This window comes from Boleophthalmus pectinirostris, unplaced genomic scaffold (assembly GCF_026225935.1).
Source record: "Boleophthalmus pectinirostris isolate CB_2022bp ecotype Guang Dong unplaced genomic scaffold, ASM2622593v1 HiC_scaffold_6, whole genome shotgun sequence".
In the NCBI taxonomy this organism is placed as follows: domain Eukaryota; kingdom Metazoa; phylum Chordata; class Actinopteri; order Gobiiformes; family Gobiidae; genus Boleophthalmus; species Boleophthalmus pectinirostris.
Genome location: NW_026571447.1, coordinates 10,318,036 through 10,345,785, shown reverse-complemented (window position 1 = coordinate 10,345,785; position 27,750 = coordinate 10,318,036). Strand labels below are relative to the sequence as shown.

Sequence of the window (27,750 nt, the reverse complement as noted above, 5' to 3'; positions counted from 1 at the left end):
TTTCACTTGGAGTCCATCACCGTGTTTCTCGGATGTCATCGCTCTGCTTCAAATGTTCCACAGTATGAAAATTAACAGATCTAACTCTTATTTATTCAATTTCAGGTGGTTATATAACAAAAAAACAAGCATTCTGACCGAGGTGGGTTGCCTCTCCACAGATATGACCAGTAACGTGGCCTGGTTTGGTCTCTATAATAATAGAAAGGTGCCATACTGTTAAGCATTTTAGACAAAGCAATAACATCTCCATGGAGAAAAGCAGCTAGTACCAGAAAAGTTACACCATGCACCTTTATCATATGGGCCTATCTAAATCATTATTTGGTAGAACATATTTTCTCCTATTGAAAATGCAGGGTCATCTGTAATGTAATGGTACAATTTCAGCTCTATTCCTCGTGTACAGCTCCCATCACATCATGAAGCATGTAACCTAAAGTAACAAAGTGATCCTTTGTGCACATGAAATGGCTGAGCTCTGTACTCTGCAGTAAAACAAACTGTTAACAAGAAGTACATCAGTACATCATGAAAACACTTGCATACAGAAATGCAGAATCACAGTCAGATTTGTTTTTATTTGACTAAATTAAGGACTTATGTAAACAAAGTACAGAAACATCAGTAAATTTGACTGTTTTGAGCTAAGGGAAATGGTGTCATCTAGTGGCAAAGAAAGACATTTATTGTAAAAAGCATTTTCAAAAAATTAAATCAATTAATTAACTAAATGGTAAATCTGTTTCCATTCCAAGGCTGTACAAAATACAGACGGAAAATACTGAGCACATTTAAAACTTAGCAATAGTGTAACTACATTACTAAAATAGATCTGCTTTTTTGTATAAAAATGTTTTTAAAACTTGTTCATATATAAATCTATCCCCGATACACAGAGATGTAGCGGTACAACACAGAAAGTCATTAAGAAATTACATTTAAAAACCAATGCATCCACACACACAGACATCAACTTTCACACCTTCTGTACAGGTTAAGGCACATGTGGCAGCCACAATGTTTTAAAACTTAAAATACAAAAAATACATCATGAATTCAAATACAAATGTCAGTAAGAAAAAAAAAAAAAAAAAAAAAAAAAAAAAGCATAGCATGAATCTAAACTGTGATAATCTTATTTACAGTTGGTCGGATTGAAGATGGTCCTGAATCATGATACTTAATGTTTACACCACCAGACTTTCCCGACTAACAGCTCCATTCTGCAGAAAAAAGGACAAAAGATCAGTTAATTTAACGAAAATAAATAATAATGTCACCAATAGGACTAATATTACAGTGTTATGACAAATATGAGACTGTGGTGTCTCACCTTGCGAAGATTACTTTTCTTTGAAGACGACACACTTTCGTTATCACTGTAGGGGGGAGGGAGAGGAGGGGGGAAGTCATCACGGCGACCAGGGAAGCCTGAGGGGGGGTTGGAGGGTAGAGGTGGTGGTCTGGATCTGCCCATGTCCGAGCGGTCACTCTCACTGTCCAGTCTCTCCCTGCTGCGCGCCCTCTGCTGCTCGCCCAGCCTCTTCCTCTCCATGGCCTCTCGCAGGATGCTGTCGTCATAATCGTCACGCCCCCCTCTGGCTCCGCCCCCATAGCGCCGGTCCTTCTCCAGGTCCATCAGGTCATCACGGCTACGGCTGCGTCTGCCCGCCAGAGCGCTGTCTGCCCCTCTCCCTCTGTGGCGGTCCTCCGGAGAGTAGTCCCTCCCCCTGCGGTCGTCATAGACACGATCGTATCCACGGTCATACCCACCACGAGCGCTGGTGCTCCATTCATCGTCAGAGCTGAAGAATAAAACTAAATGTTACAACAGCCCAAATACACAAGGTCACGTCTTAAGTATCTGGTGACGCTGTTCTGCAAAGCTTTGACTCATATTACATTTTCACAATGTCGCTAATACAGTATATTGTTGCAATTCTTAGTTTTTAAGTATACAAGTACATTAAAATAAAAATTTTGCATCTTAGATTACACACATTATACTGTATATTCTTCACCCGTCTCCAAATTCACTTTATGTATTCAGTATATTCACGTGTGTTGTCATTTTAATCACTGCCTCAAGTTTTAAATACTATTGGAGGTTTTCCGTCGTGCTGATATTTGAATGTCACATGAACCAAATACTAAACATACTATTATTAGAAATCGTTAAATCTCCTCAGAGTTCAGGAGCAGGACCACACCTCACGTACTTCTCGCCCTCATTTATTCCACGTGCTACTCTCAGTCTTCTTATTTACGTGCCCCTTCTGCCCTCTTTTTTCTATTTCACATGTCTTACAAAGTTTGAAATCACAGGATGTTACCCTCTCCTTCCCCGGGGCTCCTCAGGGCGGCGGCGATAGTCATCGCGGTCAGATCCTCGCCCAATGTCATCAAGGTTGTCCATGGAGCGAGAGCGGCCGCGATAGTCTCCACCCCTGCGGTCGTCCGGGCGGCGGTTCACGTGCTGGGACACACTGCTGATGGTGCTCATGGCCTCGTCCCTGTCGTACACGGTGGACAGGGCTGGAGGCTGAGAGCGCCCTGCCAGTCTGCTCCTGTCACTGTCATGGAGAGAGCTCACCTCGCTCATGTTGTCCACTGGGGGAGAGAGAGCACAACCAGAATTCAGTACAAAATCATGAAAGCTCACAAATCAACATCAAAATCTATTTCTAAAAAGTCACAACTATAAGTAACATCAGGAGATGAAAAAGAACCCAGCACGTTAATCTATTGTGGCCAAAGTGAATCAAGTAAATAAGAAAGAAACTGAGCATTTTACACACTTCTTTAATATTTCACAACAAGGGTGTCAAACTCAAATGCACAGAGGACCAAAATTAAAAACTAAGTCGCGGGCCAAACTACTTACTGAACATTTTCAACAACATCTGCATGTTTTCTCTTCTTCGAGATATGTAATGTTAAACCTTGTCTTATTAAAATAAATGTTTAATAATAGTTTTGCTTAAACATTGAATCCAGAACAAGCATAATATAAAAAAAATAATAACAACATTTTAAATAAATAATGCCTCTATAGCAATAATCATCATCTCTCAAGCAAGCGGGCCAGCTCTAATACATATTTGATTAGATCTCGTGGGCCAAATAAATGTATATCTCGGGCCAAATTTGGTCTTGAGTTTGACATGTCTGCTTTACAAAGATGTGAAAAAATATTTCTGAGGGTTTTCTATCTGTAAATAATAAGTGACAAGTGAGCTCCTTCATTTCATATGCGTCACTGAAAAAAAACAGATCTGACTGGATGATCACATTTGATTGGACTAGAGGTGCGACAGAGAGCATGGGGACCAAGCTGTTGCCGATCTGTATAAAAAATACAGAGATAACATTTTGGATTTCTAAGTATTTTATAACAATCTGAGAAAATGTTCATTCCTCATATCAGTGCATTAATCCCTAAAAACGGAAACACAAATCTACCTTAGTAAGTGACCCACTGTTTTGTTGATGTTTAGTAGAACCTAACTTGACTTTCTGAACAGGTCAGAACCTGTTTCAGTATCATAAAGGAGTTACTCACAGCGGTTGTAATTGGCAGGTCTGCTTGGGTCCAGGTTGGCCAGTTCTCTCTCCATGTAGTAAATGGCTCGAGTGGCATTCCCCTCGGGATCCACCTGGATGCGATACCCACTGCGAGCTGCTCAAATCGGACAAACATCAGACAACAGAAAACATAGCGACTGAAACTTTTTGTAGACTTTTTGTTAGGGGTGGGCGATATCTCGATATTTATCTCGATAGTTTTTAAACTCGATATGAATTCTGAAATATCGTATATATCGATATAATTATATTCAATTCTGATTTCGCCGCTTCGCTTGTTTGTCTTCTCTCTCGTCGCCTCCGCGCTGCTGCCTCCCTGATTTTGTTCGCTCGTGTCTCATTCACTCCTCACTACCGCCGTGAATGCTGAAAATTGGTGCCAGTGAAAAGCTTCAAGCACCATGAACCTTTTCCACCATTTACAGACAAAACCACCAGCAGCACATCCTCATATTCCACTGAGTCCCGAAAGAAGCTAAACGAGCTGAGCTGCATGAGAAGTTCGCTGTTTATGCAAATGAGCCATGCACTTAAGTTTCGTTTCTGTAAAACGTAAACACACGTGCGCAAAACTGCATTTAACACATTATTATCGCAAACGGGCTGATGTGACTCGTAGTCGTTATGCTTTATATATTGTAAATTCTATTTATGCAGAAGATTTTAATTAATAATCTGCTTCAGTGTCACTTGTACAATAGTGTTTGGAATCGTTGGGTTTGATCTGCAGTGGATTGTGGGAAAACCTCAGAGCTCCTTACTGCTGGATAAGAACATGGATCTATTAAAATAAGGAACATCCTGAGCTTCTTCTGCTAAATGAACCCATGGTTCTGGTTCTGGTCTGGATAACAGAGTTAATGCAAAGATGAGCTTGTCTTGAGTTGTTTTATTTATGAATGAAAAGAAGGAAATATGTATTATTTCTTTTATTTTACAGTTAAATTATTTATGTAATTAGGGTTTTTTGTAATCTTAAATGTTCCTATATGAACTGCCGACCTCTTACACTTCAATAATAAAAAAAAGACCTTGTGGAATTTGGCAGATTTGTTTCTGCAGTTTTCAGTTTTAGGGGGTTATTTTTTCTTGAACATATATCGAGATATATATCGTATATCGAGATATAGCAAAATATATCAAGATATATTTTTTGATCCATATCGCCCAGCCCTACTTTTTGTGCATTAAATAAGATTTAAAAAAAATATGTTGTCAAGCTTTTCGGAATTGTGTGAGACCTTAGTGTGTAGACAATATAAAAAACAAGATGTTAGATAGGCCTGTCGCAATAACACATTTTACACTGACAAAAACCAGGTTAAATCCCAGTAAACCAATTTTTAAATCTGCAGTATGATTAAAAGGAATGAGCTACAATGAATAAATAGCAGAATGAAACAATAATTAGCCATAGAAGTTATTTATTCTACCCTCTACAGCTCAATTTTTACATTACATCAAAATGGCAAACATCTCCAAATTTTAGCAAAAAAAAAAATAATAATTTACACATGATAAAGCCCCAAAATATACTTTTCCAGCTTTCATATAATGAAAGATAAGTCAATATAGTAATTATTGAGACAGGCCTAATGTTAGAGAGGTTTTGAGCACTTACTATGATCTCCTCCGCCATCTTGGTCCCGAAGCAAAGGCACCTGGGAGCCTTGGCCCACTGCAGAGATAAACTTTGATTAGCTCCACTGTAAAAAACTGTATTAATAACTATATTTAAAAAGCCTGGTTCAGTTAAAGGTTCTATATTGCACATAATGCATTCTAGTGAGCATTAGGTCATGTTCACCTTTTCTTCTGTGTTCTGTGATCAATGTACATAAGAAACCACATTATATTTGAAACGATGTCATGAACAGGGGTGGGTTCATTTTATTTTTTTCTTATTCCCACTCCTTTTTGACAAATGGCTTTTACGTTGTGTACAATGTATATGTAGTAAGATTATTGTTTCTCTCTTGGCACAAACTCGAAATAAAAACAAAAATCAATCAATCAATGTTAGAATGTTGTTTCCTCATCAAAAACATACCCAGAGTTGTGTTTTGTTTCATTCAATTTGGAGATTTAGACAGACTAATAATTAAGCTTTACTCAGAGCTAAAAATGCTCTGTGCCACTTTGTGATGTCATGCAGTGGTAGTTTTCAACAAGTCAACAGCTACCTTTTACTTTCAGTCAGAGGTGGTGCTACCATTAGGTAAAAGTAGGTGGCCGCCTAGAGCCCCCAAACTTGGAGGGGCCCCCAACCAATTGCAAAAATAAAATTACTTTCAGCTCTGAATCTAGTAGGCTACTAACTAATAAGTTAGACAAGTTTCCAATTGACCCTAATTCAAATAAAGATGTGCGTGTCTCATGAACAATGGGGGAAAACAGATAGTAAATAGTATTTTAAAAATCAATAAAATTAATTAATAAAAAAATAATAATAATTAAAAAATAAAAATTTATAAAAATTTAAAAAAGAGTGCACTATAAAAGCAAATGCTTCTGTTTACATCCAGTGTTTGTGTTGACAGTTGTGTTGTGTATGTCTGTCATGAGATAACTCGTTTTGCATTTAATTGTTTTGACATGACTCCATGATCTTATTCTAAGGCACTGAATGTTGAGGATCAAAAACGCTACTTTAAAAAGTTAAACGCGCCGATGTTGATGATGTGACTAGGGGTGTCAAATTATCGCATTAATTGCGATTAATTAATTACAGTCATATTTAGCGCGTTATGTTTTTTAATTGCGTTAATCTCATTTTTAATCTCTAACTATACTGTTTCTGTATTTATTATAAAATCTGTTTTTATGTGTTGCTGGGACAACAACACACACACAAAAAACAAACACATTTATAAATTTTTTTATTTTGATAATTCCACTCATTGCCGGAAACCCACACAAAATGCACGCAGTAAGAGCGATGTAAACGTCATGTTAACGTTAGCGGCGTCACAATGGACGAGGTCGAAGAGCCAGTATAACAGACGCAGCAGTGCACAGGTAAAAACACATTCGTGTCTTGGAAATTATTCTCCCGACGTGAAATATAAAAGAAAATAACTATATAATATCGCCTACAACTTAAATGTCACTGGTGAAAACAACCTGCATAGACTCATGATGTCTGCACTACTGTCCTATATTGACCTGCCACATGAGGGGACACGCACACAAACACACAAACACAAACACACACAAACACACACCTTCATCATCGTCATTAATCTGAGAACGCGCAGACCACGTTTCCTTACGTAGTTACTGCGCGGACACCGACGTCCTCCGCGTACGTTTTCTCGCGTACGATGCGTAAACCGCGCTTCCTCCTGTGCGCCTCTAAACCAGATCTAACACCAAGACTAAAACCGGGACTAACCCAGTCCAGGACTAAACCAGGACTAAACCAGAACTAACATCAGGACTAAAACCAGGACTAACCCATTCCAGGACTAAACTAGGACTAAAGTAGGACTAAAGCAGTTCTAAACCAGGACTAAAACCAGTGATCTCATATATAAAGCATTTCTCTATCAATAATATTTTTAATATGGTTAAGGAAAGACTGGACTTTTTTATTGTCTTTAAGTAGACAAAAGTTATTATGTTCAGATTTCCTAGTCTTTGCTACTTTACAGCAAACAGTTTCTTATTCATGGAGACTTGGGCTCAACAGCCAATTTGAAGAGAACAAACAAGAACAACATTTGCAGGATGTGGTTGCTACATTCATGTAGTTTTAAAAAGCATGACAATATCAAGTAATCCAAAGTATTCAAATTACATTACTCACTTTAAATAATTAAATGGATTAAGTTACAAACTACATTTTGGGATATGTAATCTGTATTCTGTAGTGGAATACATTTTAAAAGTAACCTTCCCAACACTGCAGATTAGTAATAGTAATAATAATGATGATACTGTGGAATGTAAGTGACTGCATCTGTTAATGTTTGTTAAACAATAAATTACTTTATAAAGTCACTTTTTTTTTTTGTTCTATATCAGTCTTTTGATCTGCCACAATAATGTAATAATGAATTTAAAAGAAAATACCTCAAATTGAAGCTTTTCTCAGCAATTTTTAGGTGAGATTAAAATGAGATTAATTAGATTAATTAATTACAGATCATAATTAATCAATCTCTCAATTTTTTTTTATCACATGACAGCACTAGATGTGACTTCTCTATAGTGAGGGCCCCAAATTCAAGTTCGCCTAAGGCCCCCAAATTGCTAACTCCGCCAATGCTTTCAGTTAAGTAAAGACTGGAAATTCCACGGCTGAAATTATCTAAATGATTCTAGTGAAGGTGTATGGCATTTAAAAACACAATGTAGCACTTCTTGTATTACCACATGACATCACAAGGTGGAACAGGGTGTTTGAGAGAACTCAGCCTAAATATGCGGGGTTTGTGTGTTAAACATGCGTGAATGAAACAAAACAGAACTTCAGGTATGTTTGTGATGAGGAAACAACATTATAACATAGAACAGAAAATAGCGTAATATGGGCGCTTTAAATAAAAACCAGTCCTACCTGAACTGGCTCCGTCATAGTCTCGTCCATAGTTGTTAGGAGGTGGACCCCCCATGCCGTTGGGTATGGGAAGCATGGGCATGGCAGGCTGGTTCATCCCACTGTAGGCAGGCTGTCCATACATGCTGGGGGCGTACAGGGTGGCAGCGTACTGACTGGCCATGCCCTTCTTCACGGCTTTACCCGCCTCGTACACTGGGAACACAGAGAACCAGGCTGGTCACATGATGCACCGTCTGAATCACGGAGACTTTGTAACTAGACATCGACCAATACGTTTTTTCATGTCTTATTTTAGTGTTTAGAATTCAGAAATATTGCCGATATTTCTGCATGGCCGAGTTTAGTTATTTTCCCTTAATTATGTCATTTAAAAGGTGCATTGTGTAACTCTTCTGGTGAAGGGTCTGTCACCTGCTTGTATGCCATTGCTCTGCCTGGAATGCTCCACAGTGTGACATTAAACAGCTCTACTTTACATTTATTTACTTAAAAGTGTTTTATAGCTCAAAAATACCTAGAAAAACAGGCAAACTGACTGTGACAGGGTTGCCTTGCCACAGATCTGACCTGTAACTTGGTCTGGCTTGGTCTCATAAAAACAGAAAGGTTTAATATTACATTATTCAGTGAAATATTCCAGATAAAGCAATAACATCTCCATAGAGAAAAGCACTAGAAAAGTTACACAATGCACCTTTAAATTTACCTCAATCTCACCCACAGCCTTTTTTTTTAAAACCATAAACCTTCAAGAGAACAGTGTAGTCACGCTTTGTTAAAAAAAAAAAAAAAAAAAAAAAAAGCGTTAAAATAAAGATTTGTGTGTAGTTTTTAGGCAGCAGATCGATAAAAACAAAATATGGACCTGTGTTGGGAGACTGAAAAAAAATAAATAAAATATAAAGCTGAAAAGTCCAAGCACTGGCCTGGTAATATTTCAGTTTATAACACAAGTCACTCTAACTTACTATAACCATAATTAACCTACTTGTACTGATAGTTTTGCAGTCCTCTATTTTTACTGTATATTTTGTATATTCAGCCAAAATCTATTTTTTATTTTTATTTTGTTTATTTTTATAGTTTTATTCAATATTCTATGTAGTTAGAATCAAGTCGGTGTAATTCCGCATTTGTCCAGGAGAGGGCCACATTGTCTGAACTCCAACTCATTTTAAAACATCTGATTCATGCAGTTAAAGCTGTGTCAATATTTGCCAATACTGTCTTTGTCCCTAAAGGCCCTGGAGTTATTTCAGCTTGCTCCCATACATGTTTTGCTAAAATCTGAAATGTATTAACCGAGTATATTTGTAACTGTTCAAATAAATAATAAAAAATGATAAATAAATAAAAGTGTACTGGCATCTAAAATTGATCATGTAATACAAATTTGGAGTTAAAGATATGGCTTATTTTCATGGTTGATTGTTTCAAATCCATAGAAAGCAATGGCCAATAAAATCTGCTCATATTTTTGGCCCAATAAAGGGCAGATTCATAACATTTTCGCGACTTTATCTCATTTGAATTCACAACAAACTCACCCGCAACCCTGTTTTATTACACACTGGATAAGAAAGCAGCATCCCCTTTGTGGTTTGTTTGAGCAGTGTCCTCTTTGTGGTTAACTGCTAAAACAAACCTTTAAGCATTTTCTTTAGGCAGTTGGTTTACAAAATATTTTTGACTGATCAGCTCCAATAAATTCTAGAAATCTACAAGTTTTAATTATCAACTTTTAAAGAACATATATTTTGCATAAGTCTGCTATAGGTATAGTCTACAATACCCATGGATAATTATAATTTGCATATTTACAATCTCTCCAAATACAATTCAAAGAAAAAGAGGAAGCAACTATGTTTTAGATCAGGGGTGAGCAAATTGCAAGAAAAGGAAAGTTTCTGAAGAAACCAGAACATTTAATGCTACGTGGGCAGATTCATTTGCTTTCACGGCTGATGAGACTGGTTTACACGTAATAAAATGAAGACGGAACACAGAAGCAGACGGTGTACTTATTTTGCTATGGGTGGAGAGTTTAAGTTTGGATTTTTATTTCCTACAACAAGAACTCATTTAAACTTTGAATCTTTCATTTAAAAGTAAGCATCAACCAAGTGTCTTTTTTTTCGGATTTCAAAATGTTTTTGCTTCATGCCGAAATATTTTATATTTTATATATATTTTAATAATGTTTTCTGTAGCTTTTCAGTGATTTCATCAACGCAACACAGTATAGTCTTTTATACAGAGCATACGGGTAAAAAAAGATATGCAGTGTTTCTCTCATTTCAGAGTCAAAAGGGTTTTGTGGCTCCAGGTGTTTTCCGTGGGAGACGCTCCAGAGGGCTGTGAGTATTTGATGGGGGCCAAGCCTTGGTCTACATGAGTCATTAAATACCATATCCTGTTGTGATACAGACTAATGATTTCAAATGGTTCATCTGTTGCATTGTCTCTGTTCATCACCACAAAGAAACAGAAGAGGCCTGTTCTGTGTTTACACTCATTTTGACCAGTGATTTTTGTTTTCAAAACCATTCACCTTGTCACGTATCACGTATTTGGCTACTTTACTGCACAATAGGCTGTGCTTTAATGAGACTGCATTAGCTTCTTAGGCAGTTGTTTCATTTGTTGGATATCACAGCACATCTTTCACAAATGAGTAGGGATGTAACAATAACCAAAATATCATGATATCGTATGGTCCCAATTTCTCACAATAACATCATGGACCATCACAATATATTGAAGTTTCTTTGCTTAAATTAAGAGTTATGGTGCAGCAATAGCTAAAACAAGACAGAGGGAACTACATAGGCCATGATCCTTTGCTCCATTTCAGTGTAAACTACATGAAGAAATAACAGTTCTAAGCACTTTTAAGTCTTAGTTCTTTGGATTAAGTCTTGTTAAGGCATTTTAAGAAGAAAAAGTAGCATATTAACAGTTTTGTTAGCCTCTACAAAATATCACAATAAATATCGTACCGTGAGATGTATATTGTGAAAATGTTGCATAATTATCGTAAAAGATTTGGATGTCGTAACATCCCTAATCGTGAGCCTCCCTATCATATCATGAGCTTTCCCACGATATTGCAATAAATATCGTACCGTGAGGTTCATAACGTGACTATAACTTATCATGAGACTTGGATATGGTTACACCACTAGAAATGAATTAGTTTGTATGAGTTTGTTTGAGTGTCTGAATGAACAAGACCTGTGCTATGTCAAGGTCACACACCTTGAGGCCTCACCTATTCAACACAGTCCTCACTTACGGTTAGTTCTTCACAATTATTGTTTACTCTTTATTATTAATAAGCAGAAAAGCAGCTTGTGGGAGTCACATTAAGGGTGCATTGTACTTTTCTGATTTCTGAGTGTCCATCAAATGCTTGTCTCCATGGAGATACTATTGTTTTGTCTGGAATGTTTCACAGAAACTCATTAAGAGCCTCACAAAAACTAATTAAGTTAATTTTAACTTAGTGAATTTTAGACAAGTAAGATCAGGCACAAATGTTTTTACACTCCATGATTCTGTCTCCTATAGAGGATTGCATAACCACATGGTCACTTGCTGCTGGCACAACACACAAACCCATCAAATCAATTTTTTAAAAAGCCGTAAAAATAATGGACAAGAAACCACTCATTTTCACCACTGCAACTGCAGTATTTTAGAAAAGTACAACCTGCTTAAAGTTAATAATTTTGTTGATTTTATATAAGGATGTTTTATATAGAAAGTTTTGTATGGATGTGCCCCCCCCTCCGTTACAGAATTTTATTAAAGTAAAGACTGTCATTGGGTGGGAACTAGGGCCACAGCCCGGGGGAACTGTGAGATCCCACACAGACGCACCACATTTGGACAAAGTGCGTCTCATTCAGAGGCACTAATTTCTGAAACAGTCTCTCATTATCAATAAAAAAGACTCAAACGCTGGCCACTTTCAAATTCTACTTGAAACAGTGGCTAAAGGAAAACCAGACTTGTGGACACTTTTAGTGTATAACTGTCACTTGTTATTGTTGTTTTTTCTCAGTTAAATTTGTGTTGTTACCTGCCTATGGACTACAGATGGAAATGAGCATTCTTGCTATAATCTCATATTTAAGTCAAGTCATATTTACACTGCAGTGTTGTAGATGTTGATTAATATGCACTGTTAAATTAATTTTAAAAAATAAAGTATGGCATTAAATCTAACTATCTTCATGGAGACCAAACCAGACCAAGTTACAGGTCAGATCTGCTCACAGTCAGAATATCTGTTTTTTTCTAGGTATTTCTGAGCTATAAAACCACCTGTAATTAAATAAATATAAAGTAGAGCTGTTTAGTGTCATACTGTGGAACATTCCAGGCAGAGCAATGACATCCATAGAAACAAAAAGGAGACAGATCCTAAGCAAAAAGTTACACAGTAATATTGAGTAGGTGTGCCCGTCAGTACTCACAGGCTCGGGGGCAGCAGCAGCGGTCAGGGCAGCACGGGCAGCTGATGTAACAGCAGCAGGTGTGAGGGCAGCACTGGCACCAGCAGATCCCAATGAGCAGAAGTAACAACAAGAAACCCAGGACCACCAGGACCACCAGGAGCCAGTCTGTGGACACAAGACACCATCACAGTAGGCCTTACTACTAACTTAGAACTTACAACTTAGACAAACTTTATTGATCCACAAGGGACACTACTTGGGCACAGTAGCTCACACATCACAAAATATTATATTAACAAAGAGTAAAAAATAAGAATGGTAATCATAAATTCTAAATAAGCAGCAAAAAAGATAGCAAGAGAAGTGTGAGAAGAATCCGTGTATCTTTCGTTCATTCGTTTTTCAATATAAAACCAAAAATAAGAAAACGAAAAAAAAAAAACTATTTTCTTCATTATTTGTTTCCAAAACCAAAAAAAAAAAAAAGAATAATGGAAAAAAGGATAACGGCCATTTCCTGTTTCCGTGACATAAACTGAACCAGGACTGAACCAGGTCCAGGACCAGACAAGAACCAGACCGGGACTGAGACCAGGACTTAGACCAGGACTGAATCTGGGATCAGGACCGGGACCGGGACTGGGACCGGGACGGGGACCGAGACGGGGACCGGGATCGAGACCGGGACTGAGACCAGGACTGATTCAGTCCTGGTCTCAGTCCATATGCGGCGCAAATATCCAGCATTGCAGTTTAGTCACAGAAACAGGAAACTGCCATTATCCATTTTTTCCATTATTCATTTAAACACAAAAAATGTATTTAATAAAAACATTTATTCGTTTTTTCATTTTGATTTTGGAGACGAATAATGAAGAATTTTTGGTTTTATATTGAAAAATGAATGAACAAATGATACACTGATTAATAACACATAATACATGTATGTGTACAAGTCAAAATAAAATAGTAAAGAAGTAATAAAAATATCTCAGCTATACACAAGAGTTTGTAAGGAAAACAAAAATGATATGATGATAAAGAGGACATAAGCTTATCTATTACATAAGGGGGAGTTGTTGTACAGCTGTTTAATACTTTCTAAAGTGTGATATATTACAGTACTGAAGAAAACCTACACGACAAACTATAACACTGAAAGTAATTTAAGCCACTGAAACAAAGACCTTAAAGCAGAATTATACCACAAAATCTATTATTAGACCTGTTATTATACTATATGGACTTACTGCTTAATATATTTGGTACTTTTTGCTACTTATTTAGAATTTATCATTACCATTTATATTTATATACTCTTCGTTATTATATTATATTGTGATCTATGAGCTACTTGTGGATCAATAAAGTTTGTCTAAGTCTAAGAAGTATTTTATTTTGCTACTTATTGCAAGCAGATTTTTTTTTTAAACCTTTGTTTTTTTTAGAATAGGGATAATCATGCTTTAGGGTTATTGTGTAAGCATCTTACAGTCCCTGACAAAAGTCTTGTCGTTTATCCATTTTGTAGAAACAAAAGCTTATAACCTGACTTTAAATTAATCGATTGGTTTTTAGAAATGTCTCATATGAAAGCTGAAACCCTCACAAATTATGCTCAATATACTAAAATAAATTTGCTTCATTGAAGAAAGATTGATCATTTAATGAACACAGAAAGGTCAGATTTTGGCAAGACAAAAGTTTTGTCGCCTACAGAAAATGTAATAATTTACTTCAAATACAAAAATATGTTGCATAACGTCAGTGAATTAAGTAGTGGTGCTGTGAGATCCATATTTAATATCTTGTATGACTTCCATGAGCTTGAAGGACTGCATGCATGCGGTTCAACAATGATTCATACAATTTGTTGATGAAGTCATCAGGAATAGCAAAGAAAGCGTCTTACATGCCTCCCAGAGTTCATCAAGATTCTTTGGTTTTGCCTTCCATGCTTCCTCTTTCATTCTACCCCAGACATGCTCAGTGATGTTCATGTCTGGTGACTGGGCTGGCCAGTCCTGGAGCACCTTGATCTTCTTCACCTTGAGAAACTTTGATGTAGAGATAGAAGTATACGATGGAGCACCATCCTGCTGCAAAATTTGAGCCTTTTATGGTTGGGAATGTAAGAGGAGCTAATACTTCTTGATATTTTTGGTTATTGATATTTGCCTTCCACCCTGCAAATGTCTCGCACACCCCCAGACTGGATGGAACCCCAGACCATGATTTTTCCGCCACCAAACTTAACTGTTTTCTGGGTGAATCTTGGATCCATGTGGCTCCAGTAGGTCTCCTGCAATATTTGCGGCGGCTGTGATGTAATTCAACCAAGGTTTCATCTGAGAAATCCACCTTCTGCCACTTTTCCAGTGTCCATCCTTTTAGCAGGCTGTGGGCCTTGGCAAATGCCACACAGTTTTTTAATTGCCTTTTGTTTAGTGCTGGTTTCTGTGCACTGATTCGACCATGGAGGCCATTTCGAGACAGAATTCTGCAAACTGTTGTGGTTGACACAGGGACTTGAGGTGACCAGGCCTGGTGGAGTCTGCTGCAGTGGAAAAGGGGCTGGCCTTGGATTTTCAAATCAACAAACGGTCCTCCCGAGCAGTTGTCTTGCGGGGTCTGCCGGACCTGGGCTTGTCAAAAACATCTCCAGTCATTTCAGATCTTTTTCTTATTCTTTGTACTTGACGCTGAGACACATTGAAGGTGTCACCACCTCAGCAGTGGATCTGGTCTTCATCCTCTTGATAATTAATGCTTTGGTCTCAGGGTGGATCTTAGGCATGTTGTCAGAGGTCAAGTTGCAGTTGATGTGAAGGTCTGGTGTGCTGGGCTTCTTTTTATACACACCCACTAATTGATTGATCAGTAACTGATCACAGGTGAGGCTGTAATCTAGGATCGGGTGCATCATATGACAAGGCGACAAGACTTTTGTCTTGCCAAAATCTGACCTTTCTGTGTTCATTAAATGATCAATCTTTCTTCAGTGAAGCAAATTTATTTTAGTATATTGAGCATAATTTGGGAGGGTTTCAGCTTTCATATGAGACATTTCTAAAACCAATCGATTAATTTAAAGTCAGGTTATAAGCTTTTGTTTCTACAAAATGGATAAGCGACAAGACTTTTGTCAGGGACTGTATGTTTGTATAATGAGAGAGTATTACACTTTGCATTTAAACATTTAAACAAAATGGCTTTAGTTTAACTTTTGTTTTTACAATTACAAAATTACACAAAGTATTTTAAAAGGTGCACTGTGTAACTTGTGTAACTTTTTGGTTGGGGATCCGTCACCTGCATGTTTCCATGGATATGTCACAGCTTTAATGTTCCACAGTAAACAACTCTACCTTACATTTATTATATTACAGGAGGTTTTATAGCTCAAAAATACCTAGAAAAACAGGTATTCTGACTGTGAGCAGATTTGACCTGTAACTTGGTCTGGTTTGGTCTCCATGAAGATAGAAGGTTTTAATGGAGTGTTTCACAGTATGGTGAAACATACTGTGAAACATTTCAGACAAAGCAATAACATCTCCATGGAGAAAAGCATTTGAGGTCCTCCACCAGAAAAGCTAAACAATGCACCTTTAAGTGAACCATCTGGTGTTGGCGACAGATAAGATGAATACAGCAACCTGAGTAAAACAGCTGTCACGCCAAGTCATTTGTTTCTTACACCGTGTAAGAAACAAATGACTTGGCGTGACAGCTGTTTAGGTGTAAGTTACACCTACATCTTAGAAATTGAATTATACAGTATTTACTGATCGGTGTGATGTGGCTATAATGTATTCAAATGAAATGTATGCCATGGCCTTTTAAAATCTACTGCAAGATTTAAGACCAAGATACACTGGTGGAAAGCAGAAATGTTGGTGTAAAAAGGGAATATGCAAATGATGAGGTTATATTAAGTCAGTTTGGGTAATGAGTCATAATCTCAGTTATGTCAAAATTTGACATCATGACAGGCCTGTAGAGGGTTCTATATCTAGTGTTGTTTCGATACCATTTTTTTGGGATCCGATCCAATACTGATACTTGGCCTTGGCCCCAAAAGTCAACAGCGGCTGCTTGCATCTACAGTAGGGTTGGACAGTATTACAGTATTATGGTATCCCACGGTATCAAAAAGTAGCAATGGTATCAGTTTCATTACCATCATTAAAAAAACCTGCAGCTCATAAGGACCTAATATAATAATATAATTTATTGATACCTAAATTAGTTTGCTCAGCACAAATGAATGTGTGGTTATATTTTCAATTTAATACTATCATGATTTAAAACTGATAGTGTCTATAATGTTTCTTTTAACTGTGCAGGGAGATGACATTCGATTAGTTTCGTTCCGTTGTCACGTGATGCTCATAAGGGAGACCAAGACAAGATGGCAAGTCAGGGCACAAACGAGTTGGTCCCCCCAAAAAATGACTAGTGCTTCTGCAATTTGGCAGCATTCTGGCTTCAGGCACACATTTGTTCACATTTTATAGAAATTAAACTTAAGTTTAAAAGATAAGTTTAATGCTATACTGTAGAACATTTCAGGCAATGTAATCAAATCTCCATGAAAAAAAAGAATCTGATGACAGGCCGACCACCAGAGGTTACACAATGCACCTTTAAAAAGATCACAAGAGTCAATTTTGCATAATATAGGACCTGTAAATAATTCATTTACCCTACATTTTTTACTGCAACATAACATATTATTTGATATGTCAATAATATCTACATTACTAAGAGATAAAGCAGTTGTTTGTGTACTTTTCAGGGCTATGTTTAACCAGCCAGACCAGTTTATTTGAGTATCCAAACCATGATTTCACGCTGCAAGTCACATCAAGCCACTGGAACACTCACAAGAATAATCACAGACACGGAAAAGAGCATTTAGCAACGAAGGAAATGGGGCTAAAGCAGGGGTGATGAGTCAGATTTACAGAAAGAGTGTGGGCTGAGGCATGGGCCAGGTTCAGCTTTCTATATGATTTTATACCTTAGATTACAAAACCAGGAACCAGTATAACAGTTTTTAATAAGATACTAGGAAAACCAAATGAGTAACAGAGAAGGTTTTACATGAAGCACTGTGCAAATAATCAAATTGTAATTGAGATTTGTGATTGTGAAAATGCATAGCGCTTTCTTTAGTATTTTTTTTTAATGAGCAGTGGTGAATGAAGTACTCAAGTAAAAGTACAGATGCAAACACGTGAAAAGTAAATATCACATTTTTAAAAATCCAGTTAACGAAAAGAATTAAAGTACCAGTTTTTTTTTAAAAAGTATTTTGCAGAGATTTTTAGAAAAATTAAAGGATGAAATGTTGTGTTTTTGAAAAAGAATTTTGCAGATTTTAAGTCTTAATTTTCCTAGCTGCATTTGTGTATTTGTCCATTTGGTTTGCTCAAAGTTGGAAAGTTAACTCAGATTAAAAGTGCTAGTTTCTGCCATTTCAGCAGGTCTCAAACTGTAAAGAAAAGTACCTGCCCAGAGAAAGACCATCTTGCTGGTCGAAATGCGTTGGCGTCACTCCACGTAATAAGGGATTTTTACATTTTCCAGTGAGGGCTACATTCTGTTGAGCTATCACATTTAACCCTCGTAGATTGCCTGTGCTGCTATTTTTTTGTAACTTTTTTTATAACCCAGGGAAGCGCTCTACCTCTTCTCTTCATAAAGAAAAAGTACTTTGTACTTGTTAGTCCAGATCTAAAATGTAGTGGAGTCAAGAATACAAGTAAAAGTAAAAAGTATCCACTGTAAAATGCACAGTGTAGATAGACAAGATACCGAAAATTTGTACTTATGCATTATGCACTTAAGCATGATGCACTTTTATTTTTGTACTTCTTTCCTTTCCCCACTCAAAATGAGACTTAAAAATAAAAAATTGAAAGCCATTTTTATTCATTTTTAATAAAACTAAAAATCTAAATCAATAATTGCCATCAAGGAATCAAGGAGACGTTTTTTAAATCTCCAGCTCTAGTTTTCTAGTTTTGATACTACTTCTGGTAATAATGAAATGCGCAGGACAAAATTCTGTTTAATTTACACAAAACGAAAAGCACTTTGTGAAGAAAAGTTGAAAATGACAGGTTCTATTTCAGAGAATGCCACATTGACATCATGCAAGGGACAATTTATACTTGCAAAACACATTTTTCTGATACTTTAAACACTACTTAAACAAAATAAAGGTGTTTTCTTATGATTTTATTTGTGAAATAATAATCTCTGTGTACATTAGGGGGTTTTGGGTTTTGTTTTACGTCATAGTTGCTAGGTAACAGCTATGGAAGTAAAATTTGAAACCTCAAAAATAGCCAGACTGGGAAAGAAAGAGTAAAATGTTTTGTAAAACCTTAAAATGATAATGATCTTAACTGTGCTTTAGTAAAATGTGCAGCAACCTAACAATGTTGTTATTGTGAAATTGTTGAATTTTGAGGTAAGAAATGAAACCTGACCCACTTCTACCACAGAAAGCCACAGCCAAAAGACACATTCAGAATTGTATTTTACAGTTAAAAGTGATTAAACTGACTGGCATAGAAGTTTATGGAACAAATTCAATTACGTATTTGCATAACACAATTCTGAATCTCTTCGTAATGTTAACCAAAGCCACACGAATGTCCTCCCCCTGCCCATATCTCCACTACTTCTACAATTTTAAGGGGCTTGTACCTTCCATAACCAGTAAGTCAACCTCAGGCAGAAGATCAGTGGTATTTGACTTTCTCTCTGCGAAAGAAAGATAAAGTTCCAGTTACTTACCTTATTTTTCAGACTATAAGACGCATCAGATTATAAGGTGCAATATCAATAATGTTGAATTATTTCATCTATTTTCATACATAAGGCACACCAGAGTATAAGGAGAATTAAGCGAAACAAACAGCAGTTGAGACTGATCCCTTAGCTCAGGCATCCACGATCCACTGGCAGATTATGGCGTCACTCACCCAGAGTTACTACGGTAGCCGTAATGTTCTGACAATCCATCAAGAGGTGCGGCTCCGAGAGCCCTGCACCCCCCCAGGAGGCTACGCAAAACAGGGCAGTGAGGGATACATTTTGAAAGCTCATTGTGGGCGCAGGACTGCACAATGTGAGAGCAGCCAGGTGGGATGATAATCTGCCATCCCGCAAACTAAATATGAGTGTAAAGTAAAATATAGAAATGAATAATGTTTGCCTATCATACATCATTTGTGCTGGATATTTTATTTGGCATTAATAAAAATATTTTAAGCAGCCTAAACTCGCGGATGTGGTCTAATCTTGCGCACACTTCAGACAATTCCTTTCTGCTTTCACATGTTTGATCGATCTTAAGAAAGCGAACATCCGAGCAAACATTTTGAGGGATTTGCGGGCGGGAGCGGAAATGAAAATTACAATTATTCAGAGGCGCAGGTGGGAGCAAGACTGAAAATTCTGTCCTGTTCAGATTTTTGAGCGCCACATGTCTGGTCGGTAAGCACAGCCAGAATTAATACAAAAGGCGCACCGGATTATAAGGCATGCTGTAGATTTTTTGAGAAAATTAAAAGGATTTTAAGTGCCCCTTATAGTCTGAAAAATATGGTACAATACTCTAGCCCCCCCCTGCTGGTAGACTGCTATCCAAATCAAGAACCAACCCATTGACGGGGCCCATACAAGCCTGCTGACTCACACTTGAGAAGGGGGAAGGGGGAGAGACTTGGAGTGGTCCTGGTAGTGTGTTTGTGTACTTACCGAGTACAATGAGTTCAGTGTAGTCTTCTGGGTTTCCTGTGAGGTCTGAGGAAGAAGTGACGGTGCAGATGTAAACCCCACTGTCTCCCCATGCAGTCTGTGCTATGTTCAGATCAGCCTCTGCAGCAAGAGAAGATAAAGATATTATGACAGTCATTTTGAATTTTTTTTACCTTTATTTTCAGGTCTAGTATTGTAATTATTAATGCATTTATTTGAACTGATCAATTGAAAGGTCCCATATTACCAGTGGTGGATGTAGTATTCAATGTTGTTACTTAAGTAAAAGTACAGATACAAGGAGAAAAGATTACTCAAGTAAAACATGAAAAAGTCTACTTAAGTAAAACTACTGAAGTACCTGTTTAAAAATGTACTTTAAGAGTAATAAGTAAAAGTAGTTTGCAGAGATATTTTTAACAATTAAAAGATCAACTGTAGTGATCTAACAGTTTTTATGTATTCGCTTTGCTCAAAGGTTGGACGTCAACTCTTAATTAAAGGTTGTATAGAGGATTTTCCAAGGAACGAGAAATCCAGCAACTGTTTGTCCTTTTTCAAATGTTGCGCATGCGTGAAACCACCCCCCCTCCCCTACAGCTCCCTACGTAGAAACACCTCTTCCCGCCTCCTCCTTACGCCAGAAATAGGTTTGTTCACAGCCGGTGCACTGCACATGACTTGTAAACAGCTAAATACAGTGTTGGTTAGGCAAGACGGAGAAGTGAGGAGCGTGGGGACGGGCTGTGCGGACATTTCGTGCGTGGACAAGAAGTGAGGAGCAGGGAGAGAGGAGAGGAGAGCGGGGAGCGAGGAGAGGAGAGGGGAGCGGTGTGCGGAGATTCCGTGCGCGGAGAAGTGAGGAGCAGGGGGAAGAGCGGAACGGGCAGCGGGGACAGGAGCAGGAAGGGGTGCAGAGAAGGGTGCGCGGAGATTCCGTGCGAATGAACTAGCTACAACACGCAGCAGCAAGCGGACTCTTTCTTTGCCTTGAAAATTACGTTTTCAGACATAGGATATCGCATTCGTGTCCTGAAAAACGTTTGTCTAGCTCTTGGAAATAAAGTACATTTTCATAATAAGCAGAAGTGACCTGTCCAGGAGTAATTTGGCGACCAGTGCGTCAGTCTTTAGACCCTTCGTCTGCTTCAGTTGCGCCATCGCTGGAATGAATCTACAAGAATCACCTTAGTTTGGCTTCGCTGCTTTTCCCCTTGTCTTCTTCTTTCAGCGACCTCAAAAACGGACTTTCTTTTGCGGCTAACTGCTGCCATTGCAACAAACTTTGTGCGAACTGCGAGGAAGATATAGGTCAAAAAAGCCGCTAAGAATCATTGGGTTGGTGGAGTAAACAGCGTCTGTGCGTCTTGCGTCTGTGGACTGCGTGACAGGCGTACGTAAACCACGTACCGGCAGCGCGCAGGCAAGTCAGTTACGCTAGAAATGTAGGGAGTTTGATTGACAGCCTATCAACTAACAGATAACGAGGCAGTGTCGTTATCTATTGGCAAATGTTTAGCTGGCCCCACCACGTCCAGAGTTGATTAATTTTTATTCTCTTTTTTTCATAATTACAAGGCTACTGCACCTCTATAATGCTATCATTGACAATTTGAAACAAAAAAAATCCTCCATACAACCTTTAAATGTGCTAAAAATAAGTCTCAGCTTTTTCAGCAGGTCTCAAGCCATAAAGAAAAGTACTTTTTTACTTTTCAGTCAAGATCTACAATGTAGTGGAGAAAGTACAGATACATGCTCTCAAATGTAGTGAAGTAACAGTAAAAAGTATCCACTGGAAAATGTACTAAAGTAACGTACACATGCCTAAAAATGTTACTTAAGTACTGTAGTTTTACTTTTGTACTTCATTACCTTGCAACACTCTATATTACATTAGGGTTGTCAAAAGTAGTAAAACAGGATTCTAACCAATATTAAAATAGATTTTGAAACTAGACACTCATTTGAGCACGTATCAATACTAAGAATAAAATCACATTCACAGGACAGAAATAAATAGCTTTTGAAAGATCAGAACAAGTGTCAGATTACATAGACGATGATCTACTATGGTACTTACTATAACTGGTCGACTGAATGTTGAAAATTACACTCTGTTGTCTAAATTGCATTATGGTGAATCAGAATCGGTATCGAGTTCATTTCTCAAAACTGAATTACATATTTGTTTCTTTGCTTCTTTCTTTTGTTGGTGGTTTCAATAAACTATAACTGTTAAATGTTACCAGTAATTACTCATAAGACAACTACTTTAAGCAGTGATAGGAAAATGTATTTAGTTACAAAATACTTAATACCTGCATTAAAATGTATTTTGTTAAGTATTCTGATACATGGGCCAGTCAGAGTACTGTATTCTGAATACTTTGAATACTTTCACGCCAAGTTAAATTATAGTGTAAAAACCCAACATAAGATTAAAAACAGATTTGTTTCATCTTTTGTTAGGCATTTATTTATCAGAGAAGGAAAAATCACACGTCTCACTGCAAGAGCAGTTTTTTATATTTTTCTCACAAATTTGAAGCCTTAATTGAGTGATCAAGTACCACCATGTATTCCTTTGATTTTAGAAAAGTAACTATATTTTTGAATACTATCAAATAAAAAAGTAGCTGTACAGGAATACAGTTACTCAAAATTACTCTTATTATTCTTTTTAAGTATTTATTTTTGGCAATAAACTCTTTACATTCTTTTACAATGGAACATAGTATCTTATGTATCTATGTAACTTTCTGGCTGGGGGTCCGTCATCTCCTTGTTTCAATGGACAAAAATGTCACTGCTCTGCTTCAAATGTTCCATAGTATGGCATTAAACAGCTCTACCTTACATGTATTTACTCACCTATGTGGTTTTATAGCTCAAAAATACCTAGAAAAACAGGCATTTTGACTGTGCGTGGGGTCATTGATCTGACCTGTTACACAAAGCATGTTGGAGAGAGTCACTCACGGTTTACGATGCTGATCTTGCGTCCTTGGTATTCTGGGCCCAGAGTGACTGCAGTGTTGTCTTTAGAAGCCACGATTCGCACAGTCCGCTGGGAATCTGCACACTCGATGTTGGGGTCATAGTTGGGGTTGTTCTGAGCCAGGATGTTGTCCGCACTGCTCGGGTTCAGAGCAGCCTGCACTGGATCCCTACAATAGGACTTGTACTTCCACAACACCACAGGGGGCTGGGTGGACGAGGTCTGGTAGTTGCAAATCAGGGTCACGGGTTGAAACAGGATCACCACATACCTTTTGGTGGGGCACTGGACAGTTATCGCAGTGCTGTAGTCTAAATCATAAGAGACAATGGGATTTAGACATTAGACAATAGGCAAAATTTAGTAACATTTAAAAGTGCCTGTACTACACCATTTTCTGATCTATGTTATAATGTTGTTTCCTCATCAAAAACATACTTGGAGTTGTGTTTTGTTTCATTCACACATGTTTAAACACACAAACCCTGTATATTTAGGAGCTATTCGCACAAACAGAAATGTTCTGTTCCACCTTGTGATGTCATGTGGTAATACACGAAGTGCTGCACTGTGTTTTTAAAATCCATACTCCTTCACAAGAATCATTTGGGTAATTTCAGCCTTGGAATTGCCATTCTTTACGTAAGGTAAAAGGTCACCCTTAACTTGAAAACTACCGCTTCATGACATCACAAGATTGAACAGAGCATTTTGAGCTTTGGAGATGTATACAGAATAATGCGGGGTTAATCAAACGTGTGAATGAAACAAAACACAACTCCAAGTCTGTTTTTGGAGATGTAATAGCAGTGGCGGCTGGTCATTAGAGGGCACAAGTGCACCGCCATGCCTAACTTGGCTTAGATTAAAAAAAATATGAAGTTGTTATTTTGTATTAGGCTATATGTTTAATATTTTGTTTAAGATTCAACGTGTATCTGCATAGACATATTTTTATCATGTTAAACGTGCTCATATCACTTTATTTGATTCATGTGTTTGCAAAGTCAGAGCAACTTAATGGAGGTCTATGGGAGAGCCTGAAGTTTCGAGAAAATTTGACATCATTACGTTGCTTCTGGTCATTACTTCACATTGCAGCCCTGAAATAAGTCTGGGGTGAGGGCGACCTGAAATCAAGTGATTGGTCTTCATTAACATGATCACACACCTGGGTGTGAGAGGTGGATCAGGTTGTGCTGCTGCTTAAGATTTGCGATTGGTTGTGTGTTGTGCTCTCATATAATTAATATAATAGATATAATTAATAGTTAATAGATATAATTCAGCCAATAGTGGCCAAAATGACTGTCTGTTTCTGGCGTCCGTTATAATACTATATAACCTATATATAATACATATATTTATAATATATATTTATAATTTTGGCCTAGGTGCCCCCCCCCAAAAAAATTACACCACCAGCCACCACTGGGGAACAGCATTATAACATGGCTAAATGCTCATAAGATTAGATTTTTCCCAATACAGTACCTTTAATCATCAATAATTTTATTGTAAGGAGTGGGCGGATGTCACTACAGCTAGTATCAGTGAGTGGCTATGAGTCACCTCAGAAAACACCTTAGCTAAAGTGGAAGTGATATGCTCAGAACTTATAGCAGCATTTACTTTTCTTGTCAGAACAAAAGTAAACACTTTAAACTAATGAAACTACAATTTGTTTTTCTCAAACAAGACTCCTTTATTCCATCTCTTCTGTACGTTTTGTACATTCAAGAGGTGAGATAAAGGAGGCTTGTTTAAGAAAATTAACTCTTAAACAACTCTCCTTAATCCTACCTCTTAGTAGACGTATACTAAGTTAAACTATTAACTTTTCACTGCTACTTCTGCAATGTTCTGTCCATATTTGTATTATATTAACTATTTTAGCCTTTACTTATTTTCTATGGAAGCCTGCTATCATATATTTATTTTGTACATTGTTATTATTACTTTGTGACATGATTCCACAACATCTCGAACGCAAAATAGGCTACTATGAAAATGTGCTCAATATTCCGACTATTCTAATTCTTAACATGAAACCAAGTAAATGTAATTTTAGTTATAGAGTATGCAAAATTGACTCTTGTGAGCTTTAAGCCATGTTAGAATATTTTTACCTCCTCAAGCACATACACTGAAATTGATAAAGAATTTTGATGTCCTTGTGATGTCATGAAGTTGTAGTTTTCAAGTTAACAGCTATCTTTTACCTTTAGATCAGTAGAAATTGGTGATTCGAGGTCTGAAATTATCCAAATGACTTTAGTAAAGGTCCATGGAGTTTAAAAATAAAGTGGAGCACTTTCTGTATTACCTAAAGACATCATAAGGAGGAACGGAGTGTTTTCTGTGTAAGAGATTTTAGTGTAATACATGTGTGAATGAAACAAACCACAACTCCAGGTATGTTTGTGATGAGGAAACAACATTATAACGTAGATCAGAATTTTAAATATTTTCTGGTGCAGGTGTTGACCTGGTGAAAGGCCCGTTGTTACATGTAGGCCTGTTATCTGACCCTCAGCCTATCAGCAGCTAATGCCAGGGTAGTAACAGAGTGCTCTTTGTAGCACCAACAGATATTATTAAGTGATCCATATGGCTTCGATTTTCTAGGTACTGTTGGCCATAAACTAACCAAACCAAATCTGACGAGTGAACGGGCCCATGATAATAGATACGAAAGACGATACTAAAGGTCGAATGCAAATTTAGATGCAGATCAGTAAGTAATTTCAAGGTTATGACTTATATTTTTTTAGATTTCTATACAAAGTCGACTATAAACGCGCGCGTAATTCTCAACACTGTGCAGCGGAAGCAGAGGACCCACCCAGTTTAGTGAAAACAACTTACCTGACGCCATTAACGCGCCCAGAAGTATCGTCCACCACATTTTGAATCCCATTTGTGCGAGTAAAAACTTACAATGAACTAAAATACACTAAATACTCAACGCAACAGAGCAAAACACATGATAAAAATAAACAACTTTAGCTCTCAGCCGGGTAGAGAACGCTCCATTTTGTTCGCGACACACGATACTAGCTTGGGCACGGGGGAGTACCTGCGCAGCGTACGTCACACACGCAGCAGACAGGTGAGACGACAGAAACCCATTGAGAACCGGGGGTGGGGCACTTCGTTTTAAGATGTTATTTAGAGATAAAGGTGGATTCTTCACGCAATATAAACATATAAGCGCCGGAAAACAGGATTATAAAGCTACTTTGTTATTTTGGACCATTTCTTTACAGGTACAATACGTGGTCATGTTAGGTTCATAGCCATGCGCCCCTGCTATTGGTACGGACCAGTCCCTTATCTCTCCATGTTCATTTTTTTCTAGTTAATATTCAACAGTTTGAGCAGTGGTTTAGCGCTTTTATATGTAGGTCAACTGAGAGCGATAGAAATGTTCACTGAGACTTGACTTGATAAAATGGACTAAGACTTGGGACTCGCCTTGGACTTGAAGGTCAGTGACTTGGGACTTGACTCGGACTTGAGGCCTGTGACTTGAGAAGACTTGAGAAGCACTTTTAAATATGAATTATTTCTATTCTGACCATGATGATTCACACTAAGGTCTTGTCAAGACGTTTAAAAAGGAAAAAATAACAAAATTAATTTCTACAATTCTTATATACTCTATAAATATTCACATATAAATATACTATGATTTTATTTAAGTACAATTTATCTTAAAAGTCATATGAATTGCAAAAATTTAAATTATACTTGGTACTTTGGTTTAAGGACTTGAAATGACTTGAAGCTCAAAGCAGACGGCTTGGACTCGACTTGGACTCATGCACCAGTGACTCAAGACTCGACTTGGGCTGTATTTGACTTGGGACTTGACTCGGACTTGAGGCCAGAGACTTGAGACTTACTTCAGACATGCAAAACAAAGCCTTGGTCCCAACTCTGTTAATAATAAATAGACATCACCATTCCCTTTTTTCTTGAGATGGGTGTAAATAGGAGAATCGTGTCCATTGAACTATTAACACCCAGGGTGCAAATAGACACTCCGTAATAAATTATAATAATAATTAGCAAAATATCATGTTTTTCTAGGTATTTTTGAGCTATAAAACCACCAGTAATTGAATAAATGTAAAGAGCTCTGCCCTTCAAAGACAGAACGCCGTAACATCATGTTCATCACAAATGTCAAAAATGTTAATGTCATTTGGGGGGTATTTGAGACCTCCTTTATCATGTGAATGAATACCGTGAGAAATATTGTGCTCAAAATTGACCTTTGACCCTTATTTGGAAGTTACTGTATTCTGCCTTTGTATCATGTGCCAAAAATAAGGAGTCGTACAAAGGCG

The 27,750-nt window shown here is 37.5% G+C and overlaps 1 protein-coding gene across 2 annotated transcripts; it reads right to left on the bottom strand.

The window, feature by feature from the left end:
• Positions 1-554: 554 nt before the first annotated feature.
• Positions 555-26,465, bottom strand: lsr (lipolysis stimulated lipoprotein receptor). 2 transcript variants are annotated; one of them, XM_020936127.2, is made up of 11 exons: positions 26,264-26,465; positions 23,377-23,706; positions 20,395-20,514; positions 19,339-19,395; positions 12,634-12,780; positions 8,150-8,344; positions 5,210-5,266; positions 3,566-3,682; positions 2,337-2,613; positions 1,337-1,808; positions 555-1,226 (listed from the first exon to the last, which is right to left on the bottom strand). In XM_020936127.2, exons 1-11 carry the CDS (start codon positions 26,313-26,315, stop codon positions 1,191-1,193), a joined length of 1,860 nt encoding a protein of 619 aa, XP_020791786.1. In that variant the 5' UTR covers positions 26,316-26,465; the 3' UTR covers positions 555-1,190. The 2 variants fall into 2 exon arrangements, with proteins under 2 accessions (XP_020791786.1, XP_020791791.1); XM_020936132.2 differs by lacking the exon at positions 19,339-19,395.
• Positions 26,466-27,750: the final 1,285 nt, after the last annotated feature.